This window comes from Salvelinus namaycush, chromosome 38, assembly GCF_016432855.1.
Source record: "Salvelinus namaycush isolate Seneca chromosome 38, SaNama_1.0, whole genome shotgun sequence".
Taxonomy (NCBI): Eukaryota; Metazoa; Chordata; class Actinopteri; order Salmoniformes; family Salmonidae; genus Salvelinus; species Salvelinus namaycush.
The window spans coordinates 16471746-16485083 of record NC_052344.1 but is presented as its reverse complement, the minus strand read 5'-3'; the positions used below and the strand labels follow the sequence as shown (position 1 = coordinate 16485083).

The window sequence follows — 13338 nt, the reverse complement described above, 5'->3', positions numbered from 1 at the left end:
GATATCGACTTCAAATCAAATCAAATCAAGTTTATTTTATATAGCCCTTCGTACATCAGCTAATATCTCGAAGTGCTGTACAGAAACCCAGCCTAAAACCCCAAACAGCAAGCAATGCAGGTGTAGAAGCACGGTGGCTGGGAAAAACTCCCTAGAAAGGCCAAAACCTAGGAAGAAACCTAGAGAGGAACCAGGCTATGAGGGGTGGCCAGTCCTCTTCTGGCTGTGCCGGGTGGAGATTATAACAGAACATGGCCAAGATGTTCAAAATGTTCATAAATGACCAGCATGGTCAAATAATAATCAGGAATAAATGTCAGTTGGCTTTTCATAGCCGATCATTAAGAGTTGAAAACAGCAGGTCTGGTACAGGTAGCAGGTAGGACTTGCGTTCCATTACTTCTGTTGACACAAAGGAATTCTCCGGTTGGAACGTTATTGAATATTTATGATAACAACATCCTGAAGATTGATTCTGTACTTAGTTTGACAAGTTTATTCGACCTGTAATATAACTTTTTGAAGTTTCCGTCCGACTTCGCCTGGACCTGCGCGAGCGTTTGGACATGTGTACTAAACGTGCTAGCAAAAGTAGCTACTTGGACATAAATAATGGACATTATCGAACAAAACAACAATTTATTGTGGAACTAGGATTCCTGGGAGTGCATTCTGATGAAGATCATCAAAGGTAAGGGAATATTTATGATGTAATTTCGTATTTCTGTTGACTTCAACATGGCGGAGAAATTTTGTGCGCCGTCTCAGATTATTGCATGGTGTGCTTTTTCTATAAAGTTTTTTTAAAATCTGACACAGCGGTTGCATTAAGAACAAGCGTATCTTTAAATCTATGTAAAACATGTATCTTTCATCAAAGTTTATGATGAGTATTTCTGTTATTTGATGTGGCTCTCTGCAATTTCTCCGGATATTTTGGAAGCATTTCTGAACATGACGCCAATGTAAACTGAGATTTTTGGATATAAATATGCACATTATCGAACAAAGCATACATGTATTGTGTAACATGATGTCCTATGAGTGTCATCTGATGAAGAACATCAAAGGTTAGTGATTAATTTTATCTCTATTTCTGCTTTTTGTGACTCCTATCTTTGGCTGGGAAAAAAGCTGTGTGTTTTTTGGACTTGGCGGTGATCTAACATAAACATATGTTGTGTTTTTGCTGTAAAGCATTTTTTTAAATCAGACACGATGGGTAGATTAACAAGATGTTTAGCTTTCATTTGCTGTATTGGACATGTTAATGTGTGAAAGTTACATATTTCCCAAAAATATTTTTGAATTTCGCGCGCTGCCTTTTAAGCGGAATGTTGTCAAGGGTTCCGCTAGCGGAACGTGTGTCCTAGAAAGGTTAACTTCACTGTTTAACTTAAGTTTAACTTCACGGTTTAACTTCACGGTTTAACTTCACGGTTTAACTTCACGGTTTAACTTCACGGTTTAACTTCACTGTTTAACTTCACTGTTTAACTTCACTGTTTAACTTCACTGTTTAACTTCACTGTTTAACTTCACTGTTTAACTTCACTGTTTAACTTCACTGTTTAACTTTTGTTGAGTCATCAAGTAGTACGTTTTTACTTCATACTTTTTCTACAAACATAGAAATGTGCCGTTTTCAGATATGTAGACAACGGTATTGTGCTGAAGATAATGCAAATGAGGTTGAAAAGTGGTGGAGTTGCCCTTTAAGTTCTTCAGGAAAGCTAAGGGAGTTGGGTTTGTCCAAAAGCAATGCTGTTCAAAAGCCATCTAAGCTCAGCTGATCTCTCCCTTCACAACGAGGGTAAACAACCAGTGGAACAGAGCAGGTGACTTACTCAGGTAGAACTATTACTACAGTTAATTTAGGTGCTGTGGAGGGGGGATGCAGAAGAGAGGAAGGGAGAGGGAAGCATGGATGGTTGAGGATGATTAACCATTAAGTGTGTCTGGAGTGGGGTGGAGCGTGACTGGGCTACTGAAGGACTCCTACCTCTCCTATTCAGCCTCTCCTCTCAATGGGCTGGGAGAAGGACAGACACACATCCAGCCATGCATTCACCCGTGCACACGTACAAATACTCCGGAACTCATTCGCCATCTTACGTATGGGACATTATCATACACAAACACACACCAAACTCTGCGTCCTCCTCCTCATCTTCAGTCCTCAGGCATCCTGCAGACGAGGATGCTCTCAGAATATACCCATCAATCATGTCACACAGACACAGTCCCTCCCTTCTCCTCTCCTGCTGGAGACTCAAGGTGAGGGAGGACGCCACAACTTTTAGTCAACACACGCACGCACGCACACACGCACGCACGCACGCACGCACGCACGCACGCACGCACGCACGCACGCACGCACGCACGCACGCACGCACGCACGCACGCACTGAGTACGTGAGCACAACAGAAAGACAAGCCATCAAATAAGGCCATTAGGAAAGAACATGTCGACCTTTCCACCCTAAAAGCCTTCCCTCTTTCCTGCCAGTCTCATCTGCACACAGAAATAGGTTTTTACAGCCGGACAGAAAAACAAGTGCTGCTATTTCCCCCGGAGAATGTTTTCACTGGGAGGAGAGGAGGCGCTAACGGGTGAGAAACGATGATAACTTTGTCTGGCGTGTCTGAGGCCTGCTCCGTTTTACATGACTAGAATATAATTACCTATGCCCTGGCCTTGTCTCCCTCTCCCTCCCCCCCTCTCTCTCCCTCTCTCTCTCTCTCTCTCTGAGCCCTCGATCTCTTCACAGAGACGACGTCAAAACAGACAAGACAAAGAAACACAATGGAACAAAGCAGCCATTTAAAACCTTCAACCTTCAACCTCCTCCCAATGCCATCACAGCCCAGATCCCTATCAGTCACACCAGTCCCTCCTAACCAATGCCTTTCATTGGTTACACTGTATTCTGAATGGGATGTGTGTTGTGCAACAGCTTCTTAGGATAGAACTAACCCGACTTTTAAATGATGAAATGCATTGAAATAGTGACGACCGACAGGCAGGCAGGGTGGATTAGTTTTCTTGTTTTTTTCCTTCTACATATCAGGGGGATTCTGTTGGCTTCTCAGAAGGCACAGGGAGCTAGCAGACAGGTTGTATGTAGAACAGGAGAGAGACAGAGACAACACTTAAAACAGGGGAGCCTGTTCTGTCTTCTCATCCAGCAAATATGTGGTAAAACAGGAAAACAAGCTGGCTTTGAGGGAGAAGGAAGGAAGACAGAATTAAACAGCAGTCTTTGATTTGAAGATATTCCTATTCCTCTTCCCCTCAAGTCAAAAAAACTAAAGAGGACAGCAGGAAGATACAGGAGAGAGAGAGAAGGGGGGGAGAGAGAGAGGTTATGTAAGCAAGCCATTGAGCTCCTCCTCTGATGAGATCTCTTTCTATTATTACTGATGTGCCTTTGAACCGGGAGAATCAGCTGACAACCACACTGCTGCTGGCGAGCACACACACACACACACACACACACACACACACACACACACACACACACACACACACACACACACACACACACACACACACACACACACACACACACACACACACACACACACACACACACACACGCACACACACACACACACACACACAGGTAGCAGACATATGCCTGAATAATTGACAGATCTGCATGTATAAGTTGTTTATAGATCAAAATGAATGTTAGAGGATGTATAGTGCTGTTTCTTCGGTGTGTGTTTTCCTTCCATCGTCAGGGCTCCATGTCTCCCTGTTTGGTGAGTCTCTCCTCCTACCTCTCGTCTGTTGTTCAGAGACAGAGTTTAGACCCCACCCTGTGATCCTGTTAACGTTCACCAGAGCGTGGGCACACGCACCCTACACCCCCGCTCCACATGCCTCCTAATCAATACACAATATACAGCGCCAGCTCATCTCTCCTACACATCTCTCAGGGAGGCCTGCTTCGCTGCTACCCAGCTGTCAGCTAGTGAAACATGGGCAGATTCTCACTAACGTTCCCCTGATTATAGCTCCTAGCCCCGGCGTGGGCCCTGGGGATCCCCTCTTAGATCCCCTTCTCCAGCTGGTTGAGGCTCTACATGGGACCATAAGTCCTGTCTCTCCCAGGGCCAGCGATCACTGGATGATCTGTCCAACTAGATCAATATTCATCTCCTTCACATACAGTACATCACATCTCGTAGCATGGAACGTCCCGACTGGAGGAACGGGATCGGAGGTACCCTGATTCACATCTCGTAGCATGGAACGTCCCGACTGGAGGAACGGGATCGGAGGTACCCTGATTCACATCTCGTAGCATGGAACGTCCCGACTGGAGGAACGGGATCGGAGGTACCCTGATTCACATCTCGTAGCATGGAACGTCCCGACTGGAGGAACGGGATCGGAGGTACCCTGATTCACATCTCGTAGCATGGAACGTCCCGACTGGAGGAACGGGATCGGAGGTACCCAGATTCACATCTCGTAGCATGGAACGTCCCGACTGGAGGAACGGGATCGGAGGTACCCTGATTCACATCTCGTAGCATGGAACGTCCCGACTGGAGGAACGGGATCGGAGGTACCCTGATTCACATCTCGTAGCATGGAACGTCCCGACTGGAGGAACGGGATCGGAGGTACCCAGATTCACATCTCGTAGCATGGAACGTCCCGACTGGAGGAACGGGATCGGAGGTACCCAGATTCACATCTCGTAGCATGGAACGTCCCGACTGGAGGAACGGGATCGGAGGTACCCTGATTCACATCTCGTAGCATGGAACGTCCCGACTGGAGGAACGGGATCGGAGGTACCCAGATTCACATCTCGTAGCATGGAACGTCCCCACTGGAGGAACGGGATCGGAGGTACCCTGATTCACATCTCGTAGCATGGAACGTCCCCACTGGAGGAACGGGATCGGAGGTACCCTGATTCACATCTCGTAGCATGGAACGTCCCGACTGGAGGAACGGGATCGGAGGTACCCTGATTCACATCTCGTAGCATGGAACGTCCCGACTGGAGGAACGGGATCGGAGGTACCCAGATTCACATCTCGTAGCATGGAACGTCCCGACTGGAGGAACGGGATCGGAGGTACCCAGATTCACATCTCGTAGCATGGAACGTCCCGACTGGAGGAACGGGATCGGAGGTACCCTGATTCACATCTCGTAGCATGGAACGTCCCGACTGGAGGAACGGGATCGGAGGTACCCTGATTCACATCTCGTAGCATGGAACGTCCCGACTGGAGGAACGGGATCGGAGGTACCCTGATTCACATCTCGTAGCATGGAACGTCCCGACTGGAGGAACGGGATCGGAGGTACCCTGATTCACATCTCGTAGCATGGAACGTCCCGACTGGAGGAACGGGATCGGAGGTACCCTGATTCACATCTCGTAGCATGGAACGTCCCGACTGGAGGAACGGGATCGGAGGTACCCTGATTCACATCTCGTAGCATGGAACGTCCCGACTGGAGGAACGGGATCGGAGGTACCCTGATTCACATCTCGTAGCATGGAACGTCCCCACTGGAGGAACGGGATCGGAGGTACCCTGATTCACATCTCGTAGCATGGAACGTCCCGACTGGAGGAATGGGATTGGAGGTACCCTGATGAACTATATCAGGGATGGGCAACTTTGATAGGGGTGGGAGCCACCAAAAATGTGAACTCATCATGAGTACCCCTGCGTACCCACATCCATACTGCTCCCTCACACATATTGTGAGCAGAACATTTTAGTGGGCCCCCTTTTGACAGTGGAGATCATTTGTATGCCTGTTTTAAAGAAAAGTGCAGTTCTACATATTTTGCCATGAGGCAGAGAGAAGATTTAGCAATTTTATAACAAATTTCATGTAATTCTACTCATTTTGCCATGAGGCATTGCAATGAGCTGCTCTCAGGTTTTAATATGATATCTGAGTGAGACTAACAAAGTCAATGGGGGCCCCCCGGCCGGTAATTCAACCATGATAGCCTGCCTCTAAACTAACCGAGCAAACTATTTGTGTTTTGCTGACATTGACTGACAATCAGTGACTGACATAAGAGAAAAAGTGATCTGAGAGCTTCAAAAGGGAGGCTGCCAGTTGCCCATCCCTGAACTAGATGAAGATGGTTTCCTGGGATTCATCTTTCTAAGACATTGTCTTTGTTTCCTCTTTCTTGTCATCTTCCAAAGTGGTCAACTATCTTCCTGTCTCCTCCATCCTCCTGATTATCTTTTGGATGGCCTGAGAATACTGGAGCCCTACTGTCTGTGTATATACAGTATGTGTGTGTGTGTGTGGGGGGGGGGGGGGGGGGCAGGTCAGAGTGGTGGATGTGATTGTGAGAAAAACTGTCTGTGAGTAAGTGTTTATCAGACAGACATGATTGACTAAGCTGGGGTCAGCTAGAATGATTCACTCCACAAATGAGACCTCATCTCGAACCTGCTGACTGTCTGTGTGTCTGATATGAGCTTCATTCTCCTCAGCCTGACTGTCTCTGTGTCTGATATGAGCTTCATTCTCCTCAGCCTGACTGTCTCTGTGTCTGATATGAGCTCCATTCTCCTCAGCCTGACTGTCTCTGTGTCTGATATGAGCTCCATTCTCCTCAGCCTGACTGTCTCTGTCTGATATGAGCTCCATTCTCCTCAGCCTGACTGTCTCTGTGTCTGACATGAGCTCCATTCTCCTCAGCCTGACTGTCTCTGTGTCTGATATGAGCTCCATTCTCCTCAGCCTGACTGTCTCTGTGTCTGATATGAGCTCCATTCTCCTCAGCCTGACTGTCTCTGTGTCTGACATGAGCTCCATTCTCCTCAGCCTGACTGTCTCTGTGTCTGATATGAGCTCCATTCTCCTCAGCCTGACTGTCTCTGTGTCTGATATGAGCTCCATTCTCCTCAGCCTGACTGTCTCTGTGTCTGATATGAGCTCCATTCCCCTCCACCTTACAACGCTGCTATACCCCTGTCTACTACTCAACAGATAAATCTCACCCAGACGAGAGAGAGATAGAGAGATAGAGAAGGGGTGATAGGAGAAAGATGGAGGGTGAGACTGATGGGGAAGATAGAGCGGGAGATAGGATGAGATAGAGAGAATGATACAGGGAAACAGAGAGCGATGAGAGTGAGAGAAAAAGAGGAGAGAGAGGGAAGACAGAGTGGGAGACATAAAGGGAGAGAGGGAAGACAGAGTGGGAGACATAAAGGGAGAGAGGGAAGACAGAGTGGGAGACATAAAGGGAGAGAGAGAAGACAGAGTGGGAGACATAAAGGGAGAGAGAGAAGGCTGAGTGGGAGACATAAACGGAGAGAGAGAAGACAGAGTGGGAGACATAAAGGGAGAGAGAGAAGACATAGTGGGAGACAGCGGGAGAAGACAGAGTGGGAGACATAACGGGAGAGAGAGAAGACAGAGTGGGAGACAGCGGGAGAAGACAGAGTGGGAGACAGCGGGGGAAGACAGAGTGGGAGACATAAAGAGAGAGAGAGAGAGAGGGAAGACAGAGTGGGAGACAGCGGGGGAAGACAGAGTGGGAGACATAACGGGAGAGAGAGAGAGAGAGGGAAGAGAGAGAGGGAAGACAGAGTGGGAAACAGCGGGGAAGACAGAGTGGGAGACATAATGGGAGAGAGAGAGAGAGGGAAGAGAGAGAGGGAAGACAGAGTGGGAAACAGCGGGGAAGACAGAGTGGGAGACTTAACGGGAGAGAGAGAGAGAGGGAAGACAGAGTGGGAGACAGCAGTGGGAGACATAACGGGAGATTCAGTGAATAAGCTCAATCAAAGTGAAAGGGAGAGAGAGGGAGACAGACGAGAGAGAGAGAGACAGAGACAGAGACAGAGGGAGAGGGAGAGAGAGAGAGAAGGACATGAGAGAGAAAGAGCGAGAGAGCGAGAGGGGGAGAGAGAGAGAGACAGACGAGAGAGATATAGTGTGTGAGAGTGGCTTCAGGGTTGGAGAGATAGCGCGGGAGTCTGAAGCAGAATCCTCTATCAATACCGGAGATCACTCAAAAGCACATTGCCGAATGGAGAAAAATGAGAGAGAGATTTTTCATCCAGAAGGATGCAAAAACATCCTATTCCTCACCTCATGGTCATAGGCTGTATCTCTTCTGCAATACTATATCACTGCATAGCGTCTTCTTTCCCCATCCGTCTCCTTACTCTTCCTCTCTTAGTCACACCATCTAAATTATACTCGCTCTCCTTCCCCTCTGCCGCCTGTTTGTGCGCCTGTGTGTGTATGTGTGTGCATTTGTGTCTGTGTGTGTAGTGTCCATTCTGTGGTGGTGCATAGCTCCCTACTCCCAGCGGGGGATAAAGAGGTCTCTGTTAACCACCCTACCCACTCCCCCAGTCCCTCTACAGGGGCTAAAACTAGCACTATCTCCACACAGGTCAGGTAACACAACACGGTTATAAAGACACTGTACACATCTACAAGTGTCAGACAAGGACCCCAAATAAACCACTGTCCTCAGTGACTGATGACTATTCATATATAATGGTATACGGTAACACCCATCCTTTCAGCTCTCAGATCAAAACACTGAAGATATTGCAAACCGCCATCAGACGATGAATAGATGCTAATGATTTGGACCCAAAAAGGAATTGAAAGGTTTTACGGGAGAGAGAGTTGAGTGACTTTGAAAAGGGGAGAGAGAGCGAGAGAAGAGACACACTTACCGTCCTCTTTGCATTCTTCTGGTGGCTTCGCCTTCTTCGCCAGCCGCGGGTCCAGCCACGACGTCGTCTTGGTGTTGTGGCTTGACGAGAGAGAAGAGGAGAGACAGGGACAGAAAGAGAGAGAGAGAGACAGTGAGGGAGGAGGTTCTCAATTCAGCATCATTTCAGAGAAAAAGAGATGTTCCCCTGTGTGCCCACCCTAAACTGTCTGGCGAGAAGAAAAAAACCTTTAGGTTAACAAAATGGCAATCGATACTTTTAATTTGCACACTGTTTCTCATTAGTGCAGGTAAGGATGGAGGGATGGCGGGAGAAGGGGAGAGGTGTGAGTGATAGAGCTGAACAGCTGTGGGCTTGGCAGGATCAACACTGCGGGCTGTAAAACTGGACTGTGATCAGATGAGAGGCGGTGCCAAGGAAACTTCAATGGATCTCTTTATCGCATCTGAGGACATAATGCCCTCCCTTGAAGACGATGACAGGACAAGAGGGGGAAGGGAGGGAGGGAAACATGGCTACAGGAAAGCGGGATTATCCCCGAATCCACCCTTGGGAGGAGGGGACACTGTGAGCACTAACTGAAAATCTTGGGTGATGAAATGCCCCTTCCTCTCTCTCTCTCTCTCTCTTTTAACACGATCTCTTCTCGCACCTCTCCCTTTCCTTCTCTCTCCCTCCTTTTTCCTTTTGATTCTGCCTTTCAATCTCTTCCCACCCTCTCTCTTTCCCACTTTCCCTTCCTCCTTCTCCCTCTCTTTCCATCTCTCCCTGTCTTCCCCTGTATCTCTCTCTCGGAGGAGGAGGATTCTGGATAAACAAATTGATCGAATCTGGAGACAAATCAAAGGGAGCCATCCCGTTGGCATCTGGTACCGCCTTGGCACCGTATCATTTACTTTTCCTAAAACATACAGCTACAAATTTGGCGGCTAAACGCGTTAGCACACAACATTCCAGATTGATTCATCTAGATGTAGGAACACACAGGGCCTGGGTGGACGAGACATACGGAGACCTAGTCTGCAGTGGCTGGAATTAACAGTCTGCCTCTGTGGAGGAGAGGATACACAAGAGGTATGTGGCTGGCTGACCGGTTGACCGACTGGCTGGCTGACCGGCAGACAACTACATTAAAACTAACCCTGCTGGATGTTTTCTCTGCTACTCTATTATACGACACAATGAAAGGCAGTCCTCTGAGAATCGGATGATGTTTCTGTCACATAAATTCGAGCGATTGTTAATTTCCTAAAGGATTCTGTAATAACCTGCCTATCGACTGATGTACATACACAGACAGGCACGTACACACTCACACAGTCAGAAGACGTTTAAATATTATTCAAATGTGAGAGAAAGACAACTCACCTCTACAATTATATTGTAGCAGTAAAAATCTAACAGACCTGTTGTAAAATAGCTCCAATACAGCTGGCCACACGGAACAATAGAATTCATTACAGTGTGTGTGTGTGTGTGTGTGTGTGTGTGTGTGTGTGTGTGTGTGTGTGTGTGTGTGTGTGTGTGTGTGTGTGTGTGTGTGTGTGTGTGTGTGTGTGTGTGTGTGCATGTGAAAGCTGCTTAAAATTCTTGGGCAACTTTTACCTTCTATTCTCCCTGGTGAAACATAGCATGGACAAGAACCTCTAAATCTCATTACAACAACAGTCAACTATTTTCGCGAGCGCGCACATTGGGATAATTTGACACCGTTCTCTTCAGCGCAGACACTTACTCGATAAAGTACACCTCTCCCTTCTCTGTGTAGGCCATCTCCCAGTTGCCTGGCAGGGGGCCAAGCTCAATCTCATTCTCATCTGGCTTGGGGGGCGACTTGGCTAGCTCGCCCCCCTCCTCCTGGGGGACCTCGTTGTTAGGGGTGGTGGGGGTCTCGGTGGGGGGACAGGTCTGGGGAGGGACGTCCCCTGAGGAGACATCTGTACTCTTGTCTTCATGTTCGCTGGACTCTGAGAAGGAGAAGAGAATGACAGGTGAGTCAGAGCTGACATTACTACTGGAGGACCAGGGGACGGAAGAGAGGAGGAGGGAAGGTGAGAGGGAGAGGGGAGGGGAGGAGGGAGGGGAGAGGGGAAGAGGGGAGGAGGGAAGGGGAGAGGGGGAGAGGGACGGGGAGAGGGGAGGATGGAAGGGAAAGGGGAGAGGGAAGGGGAGAGAGGAGAGATGAGGAGGGACGGGGAGAGGGGAGGGGAGAGGGGATGAGGAGAGGGGAGAGATGAGGAGGCAAGGGAAGAGAGGAGGAGGGAAGGGGAGAGGGGAAAGGGGAGAGATGAGGAGGCAAGGGAAGAGAGGAGGAGGGGAGGGGAGAGGGGATAGATGAGGAGGCAAAGGAAGAGAGGAGGAGGGAAGGGGAGAGAGGAGGTGGGAAGGGGAGAGGGAAGGGGATGAGGGGAAGAGGGAAGGGGAGAGGGGAGAAGGGTAGAAGGGAGAGAGGAGGAGGGGAGAGAGGAGGAGGGGAGGGAAGAGAGGAGGAGGGAAGGGGAGAGGGGAGGAGGGAAGGGGAGAGAGGAGGAGGGGAAGGGGAGAGAGGAGGAGGGGAAGGGGAGAGAGGAGAGGGGAAGGGGAGAGAGGAGGAGGGAAGGGGAGAGGGGAGAGAGGAGGAGAGAAGGGTAGACGGGAGGGAAGGGGAGAGGGGAGGAGGGAAGGGAAGAGAGGAGGAGGGAAGGGGAGAGAGGAGGAGGGAAGGGGACAGAGGAGGAAGGAAGGGGACAGGGGAGGAGGGAAGGGGAGAGGGGAGGAGAGAGGAGGAGGGAAGGGGAGAGAGGAGGAGGGAAAGGAAGAGAGGAGGAGGGAAGGGAAGAGAGGAGGAGGGAAGGGACGAGAGAAGGAGGGAAGGGAAGAGAGGAGGAGGGAAGGGGAGAGAGGAGGAGGGAAGGGGAGAGAGGAGGAGGGAAGGGGAGAGAGGAGGAGGGAAGGGGAGAGGGGAGGAGGGAAGGGGAGAGGGGAGGAGGGAAGGGGAGAGGGAAGAGAGGAGGAGGGAAGGGAAGAGGGGAGGATGGATTGGTAGAGGGAAGAGAGGAGGAGGGAAGGGGAGAGAGGAGGAGGGAAAGGAAGAGAGGAGGAGGGAAGGGAAGAGAGGAGGAGGGAAGGGACGAGAGAAGGAGGGAAGGGAAGAGAGGAGGAGGGAAGGGGAGAGAGGAGGAGGGAAGGGGAGAGAGGAGGAGGGAAGGGGAGAGAGGAGGAGGGAAGGGGAGAGAGGAGGAGGGAAGGGGAGAGAGGAGGAGGGAAGGGGAGAGGGAAGAGAGGAGGAGGGAAGGGAAGAGAGAAGGAGGGAAGGGAAGAAAGGAGGAGGGAAGGGGAGAGGGGAGGATGGATTGGTAGAGGGAAGAGAGGAGGAGGGAAGGGGAGAGAGGAGGAGGGAAGGGGAGAGGGGAGGAGGGAAGGGAAGAGAGAAGGAGAGAAGAGAGGAGGGAAGGGTAGAAGGGAGAGAGGAGGTAGCGCGGAGAAGGGGCAGCGTGATTGAGTGCCAAGGAAAAAGAGATGGAATGGGATAAAAAGAAAGATAGAGAGGATTTCAAATAGGGAGAGGGTGGCAATTACACAGGGACAGAAATAGATAGATAGATAGATAGATAGATAGATAGATAGATAGATAGATAGATAGATAGATAGATAGATAGATAGATAGATAGATAGATAGATAGATAGATAGATAGATAGATAGATAGATAGATAGAGCGAGAGAGAGTAAGGATACCGAGCAGAGAGAGATGGAGAGTGATTGAAAGAGAGAGGGACATAGACAGAGAGAGCAGAGTGAGAGAGATGGCAGGCAGAGGAGATTGAGAGAGAGTGGAGGAGCTGATGATATGTCCTAGTTTGAGTTGTGGCGCTTGGTTGGGCCGTCCCAGAGGACAGCCACAGCAGCAGCAGGCAGAGGTAGGGAGGGAGAGCTCATCTATGAGCTTTCTACTCACATCACACTGTCTTCTCTCTCTCTCTCAACCTGTATATGGACTGTCAACCTGTATATACACTCAGTAACAGAAAACTACAGTGCAGCTCTAGGCTGAATACTCAACATCGACCCTTTCTCAGCTTTGTTCACATAGCCCAATGAATAGCAGAGCTACTGTGAGAAATTACAGCAACATGAGACTACTCCAGTCCTATAGCTCAAGGGCATTTATATGGGTTACCTGACCAGAACATACAGTATAATGAATAGGTTGATCAATAATAATGGATTGCATATATAATGTAAAGCCATTTTCTAAAGGTCTCAAAAGGTTTTACTAAACAACTACCGTAACAGTGTAATTTATTTTTACATTAATACATGTCAAGTCAAAATGAATGATACTATTTTGTTTCATGGCTTACATAGGGTTTCTCCGTTCTTATATTAAGTTAAACAGCCAGTATTTTTGCTCCTAGTTGAGAGTAATGACTGTGACGTGGCTTGCATTGATCCAGTAAATCTGCTTAGTGGAACCCCACGCTTGATCTGATCACAGCCTCTCTGTGTCGGTGCGGGGGGTGGAATCTAGCCTCTGGCTATGTGACCTAGTCTAACTGTACTGTGATCTGATCTAATGACTGGGAGATGGGATACAGTGTAAGGCTGTTGTCTCTAAACACGATCAGTCATGTTACATGAGATGCTTG

The 13338-nt window shown here is 49.0% G+C and overlaps 1 protein-coding gene across 1 annotated transcript in view; it reads right to left on the bottom strand.

Annotated features, from left to right (window-relative positions):
- Window positions 1–13338, bottom strand: part of LOC120032284 (membrane-associated guanylate kinase, WW and PDZ domain-containing protein 2-like) — an 82452-nt gene that overhangs the window by 65285 nt on the left and 3829 nt on the right. Inside the window, exons 3-4 of the mRNA XM_038978299.1 lie at window positions 10448–10679; window positions 8713–8792 (exon numbers count right to left, since the gene is read on the bottom strand). Coding sequence (XP_038834227.1) covers window positions 8713–8792; window positions 10448–10679 — 312 coding nt within the window. The remainder of the gene's footprint in view (window positions 1–8712; window positions 8793–10447; window positions 10680–13338) is intronic.